Below are 17,943 nucleotides of genomic sequence, written 5' to 3'. Positions count from 1 at the left end.
CTGCTTCATCTTTCTCAAGGATCCATCAGCATGGAGTGACAAAGGAGCACTGTCCCCAAAACATACAACTGTATCTCCTTCTCAATTTTTTAACTAATCACTTTCTAACTCTTCACTTTGCCATATCAAAACCTGTTGAGAAAAGTATACCAAATGCCCACTGTCCTAATTTGCTTTCTGTTGTCGTGATGAACATCATGACCAAAAGCAACTTGGAGAAGAAATGGCTTGTTTCATCTTTCACCTCAGGGCACACTTTATCACTGAGGGAAGTCAGAGCAGGAACTCAAGGTAGAAACCTGGGGGGCAGCACCCGAAGCAGAAGCCATGGAGGGACAGTGCTTACTGGTTTGTTTCTAGTGGCTTACTCAGCCTACTTTCTTTGTTGTTGTTGGTGGTGGTGGTGGTGTTTAGGATTTTTGTTTGTTTTTGTTTTCAATTTTCTATTTTTTCCTTTTTAATAAATTTAGTGTCTCATATATTACATCCTGACCACAGTTTACTCTTCCTCCTCTCTTCCCAGTCCTTTCCCCTGACTGTTTCCTCCTCATCCACTCTTCTTCCATTTCCCCTCAGAAAAGTCAGCCTGCTTTCTAATAAAACTCAAGAGCACATTCCTAGGCTTGGTACCTCCACAGTGTGCTGAGTCCTCCCACATCAATCGTTTAAAAAGAAACTGCCTAATAAACTTACCTAAAGTCTTTTATTGGTTACTTTTTAGTCTTTTGATAAAGTATCATGAGCAAAGCAATTATAGAAGAAAATGGGGGGGTTGTTTGTTTGTTTGTTTGCTTTGTCCTGTTATCTCTTTTCTTAACGTATTTTTTAGAGTTTTTCCGGACAGACTTTCTCTGTGTAGCCCTGGCTGTCCTGGAACTCAAGATGTAGATCAGGTTGGCCTTGAACTCAGATATCCGCCTGCCTCTGCTTCCTGAGTGCTGGGATTAAAGGTGTACACCAACACTGTCAGGCTTAACACAATGTTTTTATTAATTGAGAATTTTTGTACACTTATAAAACATATTTTTATCATCTTCTCCCATGGTAATCCCTATTGTGTCAGAAAAATGTTTTGATTGGTTTTAGAAAGCTGGAGTCCATCATGATTTGGGGTAGGGAAGCAGCAAGCATGTTGTCTGGACCAGCATCTGAAAGCTCACGTCTCAATACAGTCCTCAAGCAGTCCTCAGAGAAGGAGCACTGAGAATAGCTGGAGTCCTTTTAAATCTGAAAGCTTACCGCTAGTGACACACCTCTTCCAACAAGGCCATGCCTCATACTCCTTCCCAGTTTTACCAACTAGAGACCAAATCTTCAAACATAGGGACCTATATGCCCATTTTTATTCAGCCAATCTGATGTACACATTTTCTCATCTGAGGTTTCTGTCTTCCCAGATGACTCTAGTTTGTATCATTTAACAAAAACTAATCAGCCTACCTATGTATCCACATCTAAAATTAATGAATATTAATATTTTGCCAGCATTTTTCTTCATATTTATCCAGATATGTATAATTACTGTATTAGTTGGGGTTCCCTAGAAGAAAAGAACTGATAAATGAATATATATGAATGAATATATGTACATATACATTATATATTACACAAATCAAGACTGCTTTCATGTATATATGACTACATTTATGGTATTTATAAGAGAAGTTTACAGACTTTAGTCTAATTAGTCCAACAGTGGCTGTTCAACCAATGGAAAGTACAAACATGCAGCAGTTTTTCAGTTCACAATACTGGATGTATCAACTGGTCTTCAGTATACCAGAATCCTGAGGAAGTAGGCTCTAATACCAGTGAAGAAATGGACTTGCAGTGAGAGTGAGGCCAAGTAAGCAAAGAGAAAAAAGATCCTTCATCCATGTCCTTTATATAGTTTGCCAACAGAATTTATAGCCCAGATTAATGGTGGGTCTTCCCACTTCAAATGATTTAATTAAGAAAATCCCTCACAAATATACCCAGCTACCTAAGTTTTAGTTAAGTCCTGTTGTACTTAAGTTGACAAACAAGAATAGCCCTTACAACACATATTTGAAATGGAAAATTTCAAATGAAATTGACCCATTGTTTTCTCTTTTGTCATATTTTCTTTCCTCTGTTCACAGAGACAATAATCCATGAAATTCTTTAAACTGTCTCTGTCCATATTTAAAGATTTTTACTATGTGTGTGTTTTTCTTTTGGTTTAATGTATTATGTATTTTTTATTTTCTTAGTGTTTTTTTTTGATACTTTGCTTTTATTTTTTCTGTATGAATGTTTTATTTGAATGCATGCGTGTGCACAGTATGTATGCAGTGCCCTTGAAAGCCAGAAGAGAGTGCCAGATCTTATGGGTCTAGAGTTAAAGATGATTGTGAGCTGCCATAAAGGTGATAGGAATTGAACTGGGGTCTTCTGGGAGAGCATCTAATATTCTTAACCATTAAAGCTTCTCTCTAACCCCTAGTGTGGCTTTCTGAAATTCTCTAAAGTAAATATTCTCTATAAGTGCTGTTCTTCAATTTACTTTTCAACCAATGCTGCCTTTAAGATGCATGTTTCTATGCATTTAATAGTTAAGTATTTGACTACAAAGTCCAAACTATGCAAGTGCCACAATTTACTGATTCTTCTATTAATATATATTATCTTATTTTTTTCTTTCACAAAGTTAGTCTCTTTTCAGTATGTAACCAATCAACCAGTGAGGGCAAATTGTGACTATATTCACATACCCAGCTTTTTTCTCAGAGGAAACATTGAATTCATAGACATAGCTAGTACATAAATAAATCAAGAGGTTCTGGAAAGGTGGCTCAGCAGTTAAAACCATTTGCTCTTCTTATAGAGGCCCCAGGTTGGGTTTCCAACACCTGTTTTGGGTGGCTCACAAATACCCAGAATTCCAGCTCCCTCTTCTCTTCTCCAAGGGCTCATGCACATACATGTTGAACAGAAACACATGTAGGCACACATACATAAATAATAAATCTTTTTTAAAAGAAGTATTTTGTTGTTTTATGTGTATAAGTGTTTTATCTCCATGTATGCATGTGTTCCTAGTCCCCAGATGTCAGAAGAGGATGTAGAATCTCCTTGGACTAGATAAACAGACAGTTGTGAGCTGTCATGTAGGTGCTGGCAATCAAACCCAGAGCAATTTGAGTGCTCTTAGCAACTGAGCCATGTCTCCATTCCTAAATCTTTTTTTCTCTTCTCTGCTCCCCTCTCCTCCTCTTCCTCCCCCTGTTTCAAGGCAGGATTTCTAAAAGTTTTTAACTTTGAAACAATTTGATTGTTTTAGGTGCTTGTTTAAACTGCCAGGAAAATAGCAAAGGGGATCACTGTGAAGAATGCAAAGAAGGATTTTATCAGAGTCCTGATGCTACTAAGGAATGCCATCGCTGTCCTTGTTCAGAAGTGACATCTACAGGCAATTGCACCATAGGTAAGGTCTTTTTCTAGGTCTTCACTTACCTCTGTGAGATAAACTGCATTGATGAATTGAGTTCTGAAGGGTGTAAGTGAAAGTGAGTTATAAATATCACTACAGTTTTTCTTTCTATAAATTTGCAATCAAATTCTAATACATATAGAAAAATGAGACTTCAGATGTCTTAACAGCCAACACTGTGCATGTATCTGGATTATTTCATTAGCATATTTTCAGAGTTCATCCATATTGTAACATGTATCAAAATGCATACCTTTTATTGTCATATTGTATAGATGCCACATTTTATTTATTCTTTTCTGAATTGGTGGACATTTAAAAGTTATCTACTACAAGTAATGCAACAATGAACAGTTCTGTTCATGTTTTTGTGTATATAAATGTTGCCAGTACACCCTCAAGTCAGTGGTTGGATGTTTTCTCCACTACTGGAGATTGAGCCCAGAAACTCATTCATTTATGCTGGCCAAGCACTCTGCCTCTTAGCTGCCCCAGCTCCCCTGTGTTTTTGTGTGCAAGTGTTTTAATAGCTATGTCATATATGAGCTCTATTTACCTCTCTGAGGAAGTATCAGATGATTTTCCTAATCATTTTGTGGGGGTGCTGTATGTGTATTGTCTATGAGTTTGTACAAGCGTGCTGTGTATGGAGAGCATAGACACATCATATGATTTCAATCTCCCTTGACCTTATTTTTTTTAAGATTTGATATTTTTATTTTTAATTACGTGTATATATGTGTGTCTATGGAATATCATGTACATGTTAATGCAGTGCCTGTGTAGGCAAGAAGAGGGCATCCAATCCTCTGGGTCCTCAGAGCTAGAGTTACATGCCACTGTGAGCTGCCCTACATGGATGCTGGGAACTGGACTCTGTAAGTACAGTGCTTGCTCTTAATCACTGAGCCTTTTTTTCCAGTCCTGGTCTTTTCTTTTTAGCAAGAATATATGAGGATTCTAAATTGTCCACAGACTCAACAACATTTATTATCTACTTTTTTTTTATACCTATAGCCATCTTAATCAGTGTGAAATGGTATTCCGTTGTGGTTTTGTCTGTCTGTCTCTGATGGCTAATTATATGTTTATTTACCAGTTTTGTATATCTTTTGAGAAAATACCTATTTGGTTTTTTTGTTCACCTTAAAATTGTAGTATTAATTTTGTCATTGTATTGATATAGTTATATATACAAATCAGTTATCAGATACATGATTTGTAAGAAATAATAGTATAGCTCCATGGGAAAGCTCTTACCCAGTAAGTAGGAGATATTAAATTTTATCTCTAGCATTATAAATATTTAAATAAAAATGGTTTTATAAAAGAATAATTTGTAAATATTTCTCTTATGCCATAACTGAATTTTTACTTGCTTCATGTTGTTTTTAACAAAAAAAATTTATTTGCTTGCTTACTTAATTTTACAGGTGTTTAGTTTAATTTTCTTGCATTGTTTATGTTGACTTGGGATTTCTCATGAGACTGCAGTCAAGATGTTAGAGCTATGTGAATAGTCTGAAGGCTTAATTGAAACTGTAGAATCTGCGTCAATATGGCTAACTCATGTTGCTTGCTAGGGGCAAAAAGATTCTGTTAGTCACCATGTGGACTTCTTCATTAAGCTACTTAATATTCTTGCAACATGGCAGCTGGCTTCCCCTACAAGTGAATGATCCAAAAGAAACTAAGATGGAAGCTGCAGTGTGTTCTATCATCTAATCTCTAAAGCCACAGAGCTGTTAGCAGTACCCTGTTAACTTACCCCTGCCTATTCCATCAAGTATGAACATGTGATTTCCAGCAGTTGGGATCATTTGACAGCATCTGGAAAATCAGGTGCTATACCTAGTAATAGGTACTGATATGTTCCTTTTTTTTTCATAGGAAGCTCTGAAAAAAAATCTTTCATTTATTCCATAGATAATAGTTAAGTACCTAGTACATGCTTATCATTATGATAGACAAGGAATACAAAAGTCTAAAAACTAAAATATCGATTTTGTTCTAAAGGAGTATTCAGTGTTCTAGAGAGGAAAACATACAAAGTGTCAAAAGTCGTAAAGCAACTTATGGGTATGAACTTACAGGACGTGAAGAAGGCCACACTGTTGTCCCTGGGACTCGATTTTTTTCTTTTCTTTCTTTCTTTTTTTTTTTTTTTTTTTTTTTGATTTTTTTTCCTTTATTAATTTATTCTTGTTACATTTCAATGGTTATCCCATCCCTTGTATCCTCCCATTCTTCCCTCCCTCCCATTTTCCCCTTATTCCCCTTCCCTATGACTGTTCCTGAGGGGGATTACCTCCCCCTGTATATGTTCATAGGGTATCAAGTCTCTTCTTGGTAACCTGCTGTCCTTCCTCTGAGTGCCAAGCGACACCACATGCTGGCGAGGATGTGGGGAGAGAGGAACACTCCTTCATTGCTGGTGGAAATGCAAACTAGTACAACCACTTTGGAAATCTATCTGGTGCTATCTCAGAAAAATGGGAATAGGGCTTCCTCAAGACCCAGCTATTCCACTCCTTGGAATATACCCAGAAGATGCTCCAGCACACAACAAGAACATTTGCTCAACCATGTTCATAGCAGCCTTATTCATAAAAGCCAGAACATGGAAACAGCCTAAGTGTCCCTCAATAGAAGATTTTTTTCTTTTCTTTTTCCAAAAAGTGATGATACCTTCACGTCGCATACAATGTTATTTATCACTATATGTATATATTAAATATTTAGAATAAGTTAAGACTACTATCTTGAGTCAGGAATATGAAAATTGTATATTATATAAATTTTCATCTGCAGTAACAGAATTACAGAGCATACATATTGACATGTTGTTAGTGACAGTTTAACATTTAAGACCTTTATAGGATTGGAAAATCAGAACTTTGGCTGCTTAAGTTCTTGGCTCATCTTGAGTAATATTTATTTTAAGCATAGGGATTTATATAAGTTCCTGCTTTATACAATTGTTTAGTCAAGTGACTGACTGGATTCTTTTTCATATGATGAGTTTAAAATGTAGATTTCTCTGAGGAAAGAAAATCCTTGTGAAAAGTAATGTGCTTGAAATCCTTTGTTCTTAAATGCCGTTTCTATACACTATCTGCTGCACAAGGGTAGAGTTGATGTCTATATTTTTAGTATTTTATCTTTAGTGCCAATGTTAATGCCAACAGTCCATGTTGAGTGTGTAGAAAGGGAAATAACCATAACCCAGAGGAGAGAGTAATTAGGTATAAAAGTGGAGTCAGGAGCACTTTGAAGAGGCTTATATTTCCGTCTAGGAAACAGTGAAAAGTCTTTATGGAACAGGTTACATTTAAACGGACCCTTAAAAAGTAAGGACTGGGACACTTAGCTATGTATCCCTGTAGAGGGAGTAGATCACAGCCAGAGCCTGAATTGGGACGTGAGCAATCCAATTCGGCATGCGTGTGCCTGTAGGAGTAGAAAGTACTAAGCCAGTTCAATTTGATACTCTCAGAGATCACTCTGTCTAATGTACAAACAACATACAAATAAGTTCAGTGCAGTGAATCAGTCTGTACATGATGGGTGCACTAAGAGGGTGTCTTAGAGTTTCTACTGCTATGCTAAACCACTATTACCAAAACAACTTGGGGAAAGGGGTACATCTCATTTTAAACTTTGAGGTAACAGTCATCTCTGAGCAAAGTCAGGGAAAGAACTGAAACAGAAGCCATAGAAAAATGTTGCTTACTAGCTTGCTCCTGTTGTCTTACTTAGCCAGCTTTAGCATAGCATCTAAGACCACCAGGCTTGTCACCACCTGCAGTGAGCAAAGCTCTCCCCCATCAATCATCAATAAAGAAAATGCCCCACAGTCTTGCCCTTAGGCCCATCTAGTGGGGACTCATTTTCTCAACTGGAGTTCCATTTTCCCAAATAACTCTAGTTTGTGGCAAGTTGACATAATGCTAGGCAGCACAGAGGGGAACATTCTACACTAGTGAGGGAATATCAGTAATAGTTTCAGAAAGAGATGGTCTTGTGGTGAGAGTCACTGAGAGGAAGGATATTTCAGGTTTAAAAAATCGTATCAGACAGCAGTAGGGGAAGAGGCAGAAGGATCACAAGTTCAAGATCAGCCTGCACTACACAGGGAGACATTCTCTAAAAACAAACGAGCAAAGGCACAATGCGAATGTTAAGAGTCACTGATCTGAGCAAAGAACTTCTTAGGTGTGGCAGAAACAAGGTGCAAGGGAGGAGGGGAAAAAACAAGAGGCAGATACTGAATATCATCTCATGAGATCCACGGGGTATAAATATTAGAGGGATGAAATACTGACACAAACCTTGATTTCAGTCCCTTGGTCTATTTTATCTGGAAGTTTTTGAAATATGTTTTTGTTAACTATAAAAATGTAAGACATGATACCATTCTGAGTGATAAGCTTCTTAAAGACAAGAAGTATAAACCTTTTGTTGAGTATTTTTTATATATCATACATTGTAAGAGTTATGAATTCATTTAATTGTCACTGTTTTTATGCAAAGTAATTTAAGTATTTCTGGTTTAAAGTCTCTTGTTTGAAATATAGAAAACCAAGGTTCTGAGTTTATTAGCTTAATTTGATGCCACATGACCAACTGGGACTAAAAATGCTAAATTAAATTTGTTGATTATGTACACAACTCTGTGGCTTATACTCAACACCCTTGACTTATATACTTTAAATGACAAATTATGAATTGTTTCTCCAATGAAACTCTGAATAAGATAGACAAAGGGGTTCACTTTTTATACAGAGTCTAAGGTGGGGTCCTTGCTGCACCTGCTATGATCCCTGTAAATTATTCTTGCTGTAATAAAATACTGTGTTTAGAGGCCAGGATCATTCTGCTAGTTAAATTTATAAATTCTAAGATATTAAGTTATAATGTTCTATTAAGAATCACTTACCAAAGCTAATTGAGAAGCCCAAATTAAAAACATATAGAGAACTGAAAAGAGCAGATAGGTGTGAACCAGTGTGTCCCCATTATGTAAGATGAAATTACACAAGTAGCAAACATTTATTGAACAAATACTTTGTGTCAGACACTACAAAAAACATTGGAGGTAAAGATGGAACACAAGTAGCTTATAGTTTAATGGGTCAGATTGATAACTAATCCAATTATTACAACTTAGATGTTATGTGTAATGGATGAGCATGGAGTAACTCTAACTCAGACATAAAGCAGACACAACTTTGTGCTCCTGAAAAGTGATACCTGAATTAATTCCTGCAGTTTGTATTTGCAAGGTGATTAGAGGTAGGGAAGCAATAGTGTGCTGCATATAAAGGAAACAATATATATAACATTCAGAGAGAAGAAAGTAAGCAGTCTTTGGCAGTACTTCTAAGACATCTGGCAAACTTCAAACAAAGTAGATGGTAAAGTGTGAAGAGAAATGAGAACAGCTAGGAAAAGTAGGCAGGGCTTAGATAATCTTCAGTAAAAAGTTCTACTGCACTTTCACTTAGTCCCTAAGCCATCTGAATTGAAGATGGTTCTCTAGGGAAGCAGTGCATATACTCAGATTCACTTTGAAGATCATAGAGACTATAGGAGTGTACTGCAGCAAAGAAGCCTTAGGAAGTGTTGAGAGTCCTAAAAGTAAGAAATGATGACAGCCTTAACCATGAGCATAACACTGGAGTGGAGACACATCAGTAGATTAGAAATCTTTTAATGTAGCACTAAAATGAACTTCTGCCTGCTCAAAATCAGGAAGGAGATGGAGGCCCGAGAGGTGGTTCTTAGCTTTGAGACCTACTCAAGTAGATGCACGTTGGGACCATTCACTAAAATACAGGAACATGTTGAGGATAATCACCCATGTTAAATTTGAAATGTTTGTCGACCTAGGTGTACAAGCAATTTGTATGTCATGTGCAGTTTGCAATGTCATACAGAGAAATAGACTGCAGACATGCATTTCCCATTGCTGACTACATAAGTGAAGGAACAAAAACCAAGCATAGCAATCTGGGTGTAATGGTTTGGGATGTAGCTCAGTGGCAGAGAGAACACTTGCCCACCATGGAAGAGGCCCCAGATTAATACCCAGCACCACAGAAAACAAAAAGAAGCCTAAGAGTATCAACATTTAGGGAGGGGAGAGCTGGAGAAAGTTTTACTTAAATATAGTCTCTCATGCCTCAAAAAATAAAAAACTATGTAAAGACCTATAAGGTGGTTCAGTAGGTAAAGATACAAGCTAACACCAGGCATGGTGGACCAAAGCTTTAATCCCAGCACTCAGGAAGCAGAGGCAGGAGGATCACTTTGAGTTTAAGGCCAACCTGATCTACAAATCGAGTACAGGATAACCAAGGCCACACAGAGAAACTCTGTCTCGAAACAAACACACAAACAAACAAAAGCAACAAGCTAACAAACCTGACAACCTGAACATGATCCCCAGGACCCACATGGTGGAAGGAAAAGATCCCATCAAGTTGTCCTCTGACATACATATGTATATTACTGTCCATGTGAATTAGTACACGTGCACACACACATGCATATGCACACAGACACACACACTATGTAAGTGGCAATATATCAGTTATTGGGACATCTAGGAGAAGCATATGTCTTTTACTCTCTACCTCAGTAGGCTCTCTGGACAGACCCATCACTCCTTCAATTTGCTTAAAAATTAATAAACTAGACTATTGCTTCTGTATGTCTCTTGAGGGAAGATACCAGGGAGGATTTGTAAAAACTTTTGGAAGGCCAATATTTTTTCAGTGTAACTCGAGCCATTACTAAATTAATTTTATGTTCTATTTCTATTAGAATCTGGTGAATTGGAGCCTACATGTGTCCAGTGTAAAGATGGTTACACAGGCAAGAACTGCAATAAATGTGACAATGGCTATTACAATTCTGACAGCATCTGCACACGGTGTGAATGTCATGGCCATGTGGACCCAATTAAAACTCCAAAGATTTGCAAGCCTGAGAGTGGTGAGTGCATCAACTGCCTTCATAACACCACTGGATTCTGGTGCGAGAACTGCCTAGAAGGCTATGTTCGAGACCTTCAGAGAAACTGCATCAAGCAAGGTAAAACTCCAACTAAGATTATACATGTAGTATCTGAGGCTAGCATTGAATGTTTCAAGACAGCTGCCATTAGCTTTGTAAACCTTCCAGTCCTACCAGAGGAGTTTCTGGAAATAAATTTTGATAGGTATTTGCCTAAAGAGGTTTCTTTCCCTTCCGTATTGTCTCCTGATACTCCAGCGTCAATTCCAGAAATGTGAAGACCAGGACAAAGTCGTGACAGTGAGACCGAGTGTGATCATGTTTCCCTTCTTCTATCTGTTAAAATTGAAAGTCCTTTCATTTCTTCCTTTTGCTTCTTGACACATCATTTCAGTGATCATCAAAGGCCTTTTCAGAGAGGGACCTATAGTCAAGTCTACTTAGAAGTTCTAGCTGGAAACTGGAGTTCTTTCTAGCCTCCTTACACCTTGAGTTGACATGGCTCCATGTGTGGTAGATGGGTAGATGAAACCTTATTAATATTCCCTTTGATTTTTTAAAAGGAAAAGCTATTCATATAGTAGAATGTTTCTTGTAGAGGAGTTCAGTAACAATTTAGAAAAGGTTAAGTTATGAATTCAGGAAGATCTAAGGATAGTTAGAGATTATTAGTCCACAGAGAGGTTAAACCCTTTTCTGTACAAACCACTTCTTGATATTCTAGAGCACATGGATGACTGAGCTAAGGTCCAGTTGGTCTGTGAGCTGTGGCATCTTTCTGCCATGTTCTTGATATTCGACTGTAGTGATCAGATGGACCAACATTACTAGCTAGAACTGCTGTCACTTAGTATTCCACCATGTGGGAGGCATACCTTGTCCAGACCAACAAGCACCAAGAAGACAGGACTATGATGAGTTTTGTCAGCCATAAAGAAATGTAAGCTTTGCCTGTTTTTAGGTTAATTGATGTATAAAAGTGTGGTGATGAATAGTAATAGCTATTTTTATTATAATTTTATTGAGTGCCCATAATGTTTTTTGAAGTCTTCCCAAGAACTATGTGAAACAGACATTATTATCTTTGTTTAAAAGATAAAGAATATAAAATTCAAACAGATTGACTTACTTGTAGTAATATAGTCCAAACTTAGTCCAAAGCTTTTTATCCTTCCACTGAGCTATGCTGTCATTAATGTTCTAAAATGTACTCCCTTGACTATAAAATAGTTCAAAACCACACAACGCAAGATCTCTCCACATGGAATTAAAGGAAAGCTCTTTTCTCTTTTGGCTGACATCAACTTTGAGCGTTTAAATTCTTTTTTTTTTTAATATATTTTTTATACTTCCTTTGAGGAGAATTTTACCTTAATGAAATAACATCAGATGTTTTAGATATATTTTAGATAAAATAATTGTCATTTTTAACCACGTGATTTAGAACTCAATGGTGACACACTTACTGTCTTTACAGATATGTCCATGGTTGTACATTTATAAGGAGTGATCAAAACTTTCCATGTTAGAATTTTTCTAACACATTGAAGAACAGACCAGGATGTAAATTGTAATAAGTGAGCTTTGCAGACCCCATTTCTTATCATTATATTTATTTAAAAATTATTTTTAACTTGCATTGCTTTAAGCAGAGTACCATATCAACATTCCACATCAACTTCCACTCTCATGTGTGTTTCTTTTATTGTTTCTCAAAACTAGATAATTTTGTCTTTTACATTTCATTCTCTGTTTTTATTTTCAGAAGTTATTGTTCCAACTCCTGAAGGTTCTACCATTTTGGTTTCCAATGCCTCTTTGACCACATCAGTGCCCACCCCTGTTATAAATAGTACATTTGCCCCCACAACCTTGCAGACTATCTTTTCAGTAAGCTCTTCTGAAAACAGCACCTCAGCTCTCGCTGATGTATCATGGACCCAGTTTAACATCATCATTTTGACAGTCATCATCATTGTGGTAGTGCTCCTAATGGGATTTGTAGGAGCTGTGTACATGTACCGAGAGTACCAAAACAGGAAACTCAATGCTCCCTTTTGGACCATCGAGCTAAAAGAAGACAATATCAGTTTCAGCAGCTACCATGACAGCATCCCCAATGCAGATGTGTCAGGATTGTTGGAGGATGATGGCAATGAAGTGGCTCCCAATGGACAGCTGACCCTGACAACACCCATTCATAACTACAAAGCCTGAGGAGCTGAGCTGTTCTCCTGGATTGTAAAAATATGATGCCCACTAAAATGGTATCTGCCCTCTGCCTACACAGAGCCTGGGTAGAGTTTGCTGAGAAAGGTATCATGCAAATGAACTGTTCAGGTACAAACTGTAGTATGCTTACCTGTCTGTTACTCTGAATTCTCCATGAAGATCTGAAACACTCATCATCATTGAGGACTTGAAGTAAAGTATATTTTTGTAGCAAACTACATGTGTTTATGGAAAGGCTGAATCCCACAGAGCAACCTAAGTCCACCTGGCCTCTCAAAGGACTGCTGGGAAAGTGTTCACCTCACCAGCCATGATAGAATGTTGACTTGGAGGGGAAAGCGTCATGGAATACTTCATCCATTCATTTTGGAAACATATTTTTTAAGGAGAGGCAGGGATTATGTTCATTTTATTGTACTAAGAGATATAACTTAGGAAAAGCTGGTATCTAGGCTATACCACAGTTTAAAAAAAAATCTTGGTTGTGTGTAGACTAAGGGCATAAAAGCCCCAAGAAGATCTGTAGAAAGGCTTGGCTTTCCTCCCAAGAGTCTCCTTCAAGGATGGGATTAAAGCACAGGATAGGCTTCTGTGGTGAGGGGCAGGCATAGCGCCCAGAGAGCAGAAGGTTGACGGTCCTCCTCAGGGGGAAGTTCCTGCCTCTAAAGAAATAAGGTGTACATAGTTAAGGTGGCATATCTGCTCAACATTGTACTTGTATCTATTTGTAAAAAATCATGTCTTATTTTATCATCCAGACTTTATCTGTACAGCAGTTAATGGTGTTGTAAAAAGAAGATATGGAAAATTGGCTAGAATGCTGTAAAATAGGTGGCAATATTGCTAGAGCTGAGACTCTGGTGAACATCGGTCATTTTAGTCCCTATTTGGACACTATTGAAATTCATGAGGTCAAATGTTTCTAATCTTTCCTCTCTCTCAACCTAGAGTCATGTGCTCTTTGACTTACCGTAGATTCAAGCAATAGATTTTGAGGTCTGTAATTGTTAAGTTGGAACATAGGATGCATTCTCCAGATACTCAACTAATTAGCCACTCTGTGTTTTACAATGCTCAATGTAAACATCCTCAGGAAAAGACTTCTTTCCTGAATGTAAAAGACAGTCTTCCAAAGGATAGGGATTTTAAATTCAAAAAGAAAAGCCATCACATCATTTAGGGTTCCTCTTTTTTATGCCCGAGAAATATTTATGTGCCTCCCATAACCTCCAAAATAAAGGCCTCTGACATTTGAGCATAACCTATCACCCACTTATCATGAGGTATGTTTGGCTTCTTCAGTGGTAGAGTTCGTCCATCTTCATGTCTGGGCAGAGAGGGTCACTCTGGTTGGGTATGTATTTAGTCCTTACTTTTGATGCCATTTTCCCCTGAGGCAGAGTACTACTGCTTTCGTTTGTTATGCATCCACAGGTTGTGGATTAAGAGAGCCAAGAAAGGTGGCCCAGACTATGAAGTAGTTAGGGAAAACCAAAACAGAGACTGGACTTCAGAAACCCAGACTCCATTTCTTAACTTCCACAGAGATAAACATAAACTTTGGTCATCCTATTTAGGAGACCTCCACCTTTTTCTCAGGGTTTGGAGATGACTGTAGACTAGAGGATCCGTAGGTAACCTGGAGGTATTCTACATATTTGGCTGTCTTTATGAGAAAGTAGACATTACATTTCATTGAACTAAAACAATTTACAAGTGACTGATTGCCTAGCATATGAGTCTATAGGTTTAACACCCAGAATTACAGAATATATTAATATTTTTATTGCTCTTTGTCATTTACAAAACACTTTATGATGTGTGCTCTTTAATCCTTACCATAGCCTCCTTAGGAAGTAGTCTCGTACTCATTTTATAGATGAAGAAACTGAGGCACAGAGAGGTTAAATCATTCAGGACTATACAATGCACATCATTATTATTCCTGGAATCAATTCTCACCTCGACTGTGTAGTTGTTCAGCTATGTGATTACATACAAATCTACTAGCCATGGGCCCTATAAGTGAGGGTTCCCATTTGCAGATGCTTCTAATAGAGTCTTTGTGTGCTCTTGAGTATGCTTGCACACATACTCTCCCATTTAGTGAGAAGGGGGGAGAGGGAGGGAGGGAGGGGTGACTCAAGGCACAATTCAGGGCTACATAGCTACAAAGGATTTTGTGAAAAGAACACAGGAGAGTTTCTACCTAAAGTCAGAATTAATGATAGATGGCAAAGCTGCAAATTAGTGTTTGTAACAGGGAGGGGAGGGGGAGGGGAAAGACTTTTCTTAGCCGTTGCAGCACAGGTGTATATTGACTATACACCACACATTTCCAAAGCATTGTGCACAGTGCTTGCCTCCCTGATATCCCATCTTCTGCCAAAAATAAAGGTAAGGAGATGAAAAGCAAACATTTGCTAAGCAAATGTTTACTCAATAAATAAATGAGTGTTTCAAATAGTTGAGATTCCCTGAAACAGATCTTAAAAGGTAACACAGAAACTAAACCACAAAGAATGTTTATCATGTACCTGTCAATGGCTCCAAAGTCATGTTCTTCATTTTTCACAATGAAGAAAAAGTATAGTCTTAAAGTGTGTTTTAAATAACATTATGTAGTGACCCCAATACTCTGCTTGTAGGAATAATTTAGCTCCAAAAATCAACCATGAGGTGATCTCCCCTTGAAAGTAGAGTAGGAAACCAGTATAAAACATAGTGCAGGGTTTCGTTCCTCTGAAGGCATCACCACCCAGCACCAGGAGTTCTCTGGAAACCCTAATGTTGGAACAGTTTTTGTCTAAAAATTGAAAAACATGTCTTAAAAATGTAACTACATGAGCCTTGCCAAGACATGGTTGGCCTATGAATGAACTGATGCTTCCATCTTCATTAGCCTACCTTAATCAGCCCTCAGCATTTCTGATAGGTGTCAGTGTCAAGCATGTCTTTGACATCCCTTATCACCACTGTCTTCCACATTGCTTCCAAGAGCTCTCTTATTTACAGGTTCTCCAACTATAGAGAACACAAAATTATAGTAAAAGCTCTTATTTATATGAAAGTCTTGTGGACTCAGTGTATTATTTTTCCTAGGGATACTTGGGTTTTAAGAGAGGGCAAGAGGGCAGACATGAGCTGGGAGGATAGATTTCTTTTAACAACACTATCTAAGTCCTAAATGATATTGCTTTTCTCTAGTCCCAGCATTCCCAGTATCAGTAATCATCAAAGCAATACTCACTGACCTATCAGTTAATTTGGGTTATCTGATCATCAAGATGTAGTGTTTTAGAACATGCTTGTAAACATAAGATTAATTCTAATGATTTTCTTTAGCTTCTTATATTTTGAAGTATTATGTGGATAGGAGTTGGGTTTCTGCATTTCTTAAGGAAAAATCTCCAACAAAATATTCACTCAGAATAATTAAAAGAACCCAGTGCAATGGTAGGGCAACATAAGTCTTTGTGACCTCATTTACACACACACACACACACACACACACACACACACACACACACATGAACAAACAGAAAAACTTTAGTCTGTTGTTACTTTTAACAGAAAATGAATTAGGAGCTGAAATGGGTTTGGTGTCTATGTGTAGAGCTAGGGGAGGTGATGGAAGGTTAATTTGTCTTTTTCTTTCACCCTGAGCCAATGGCTGTAACATGGTGAGAAGCAGAAAAGAACACAGTGATCAATCTAATGAAGTCAAATAATATCACATGGCTAAAGGTTATGGATCATTAAAATCTCAGTAGTTTGATACTTTTTCAAAGGTATTAAGGATCTTGTTACTTATACATTCGCAGGAGCTTCACCCGCCCTGGATTAAGTGAGCCCAGAGCTTCAAATTCAAGCTAGCGCAAAGCTAAGTGACTTCTAGTCAACTTTTAATGCTAGGCACAAGCACTCTGTACTTAAATTTCAGCCCAATCAATTAGGGAACGTTTCAAAGAATGAAACTTGTATGTCACTAAAATCCTAACCCAAAATTTAAAAACATGTCTCATATGTGTGCTGTACTAGGCTTCATGATGCATTTCTAAATTTGTGTATGATTTGAATATATGAAAGAATTTATAAAAGAGTGTTATTTAAAATTATTAATAAATGTATATAATTTGTACCTATTGTAGATTTGTTTCACTTTTTATGTAGTGACTTTATAATTCTTCAGGTAAGTGCTAAAGTTCACTTGTCAGCTCATTTCATGGAAGTCTTTGAATCCTTCATGTACTGACCAGTATTTTCTTCAAGTTCATGAAAGGAGTGTTTACCACTTGGGGAGATGATACCATATGGGACAGTTGCTTCTCATAAAGCAAATTCATACCAGAGATGAAAATGTATTTGAACATATATTATTGGTCTGGGGATAGGGCTTAGGTCACTTGCATACCATGCACAAGGCCCCAAGTGCCATCCTCAGCACTTGAAATAAACAATAGCATATAGTCACTCTGTTTTTTGTCATCTGTACCATTGACTGAGATTTCTATCAAAATTTGTTAAGACTGACTGCCTTTGGATTTCTGACTTATACATGTGAAGACTTTCTGAACTCTGGGAGTGAAGGACATTCTGTGTTTATTAAGTAATCAATAACAAGAGTGCATCTTTCTATTATTTCAAGGCTCCCTTGAAGAAGCTCTGTTTCCACTGTTTAATGAGATACTGTCTGGTCATCCCATTGAACATCTAAGGCATGTTTTGAAAAGACTGCAAAAAGTCAGTCATTTCTTTGCATAAAGAAATTTATAACCTTGAGTCAATTTATTCTACCTCAGCTGCTCATGATAGCTCACACCTGTGATCCCCGCACTGGGTTGGTGAAAACAAGAGGATCAGGAGTTCAGGGTCATCCCCGATTACTTGGGGAATTCTAGGACAGCCTGGGCTTCATGAGACTATATATTACAAATAAAAAGATATTTCAGTTGATTAAGTTAAAAATTTAAAACATAGTTGTCTGTCCTTTATAATCAACCCTTAAGTTAATACCGTATGTCTGCATGAGATATATGAATTAGGTATTTTAAAGAAACAGAATAATTATGCCAGGAAGCTAAACAAATTAAGTTTTTAAGAGAAAAAATGTATACAAACAACACTAGAAAAAAACTCACTAAAATATAAACTATTTTTATGCTTCTGATAAAAGTCAGTAAAGACATATCCATTGCATTATCACAACTGAAAATGTTAATTTTCTGCAGGAAAGT

The 17,943-nt window shown here is 37.3% G+C and overlaps 1 protein-coding gene across 1 annotated transcript in view; it reads left to right on the top strand.

The window, feature by feature from the left end:
- Positions 1-16,856, top strand: part of MEGF9 (multiple EGF like domains 9) — a 93,698-nt gene extending 76,842 nt beyond the window's left edge. Inside the window, exons 4-6 of the mRNA XM_084773840.1 lie at positions 3,305-3,448; positions 10,283-10,552; positions 12,240-16,856. Of these exons, the coding sequence (XP_084629966.1) occupies positions 3,305-3,448; positions 10,283-10,552; positions 12,240-12,691 (866 nt within the window). The 3' untranslated portion in view covers positions 12,692-16,856. The remainder of the gene's footprint in view (positions 1-3,304; positions 3,449-10,282; positions 10,553-12,239) is intronic.
- Positions 16,857-17,943: the final 1,087 nt, after the last annotated feature.

Source organism: Acomys minous (genome assembly GCF_964271855.1).
Source record: "Acomys minous genome assembly, chromosome: 1".
In the NCBI taxonomy this organism is placed as follows: domain Eukaryota; kingdom Metazoa; phylum Chordata; class Mammalia; order Rodentia; family Muridae; genus Acomys; species Acomys minous.
This window is presented reverse-complemented; position numbering and strand designations above follow the sequence as displayed.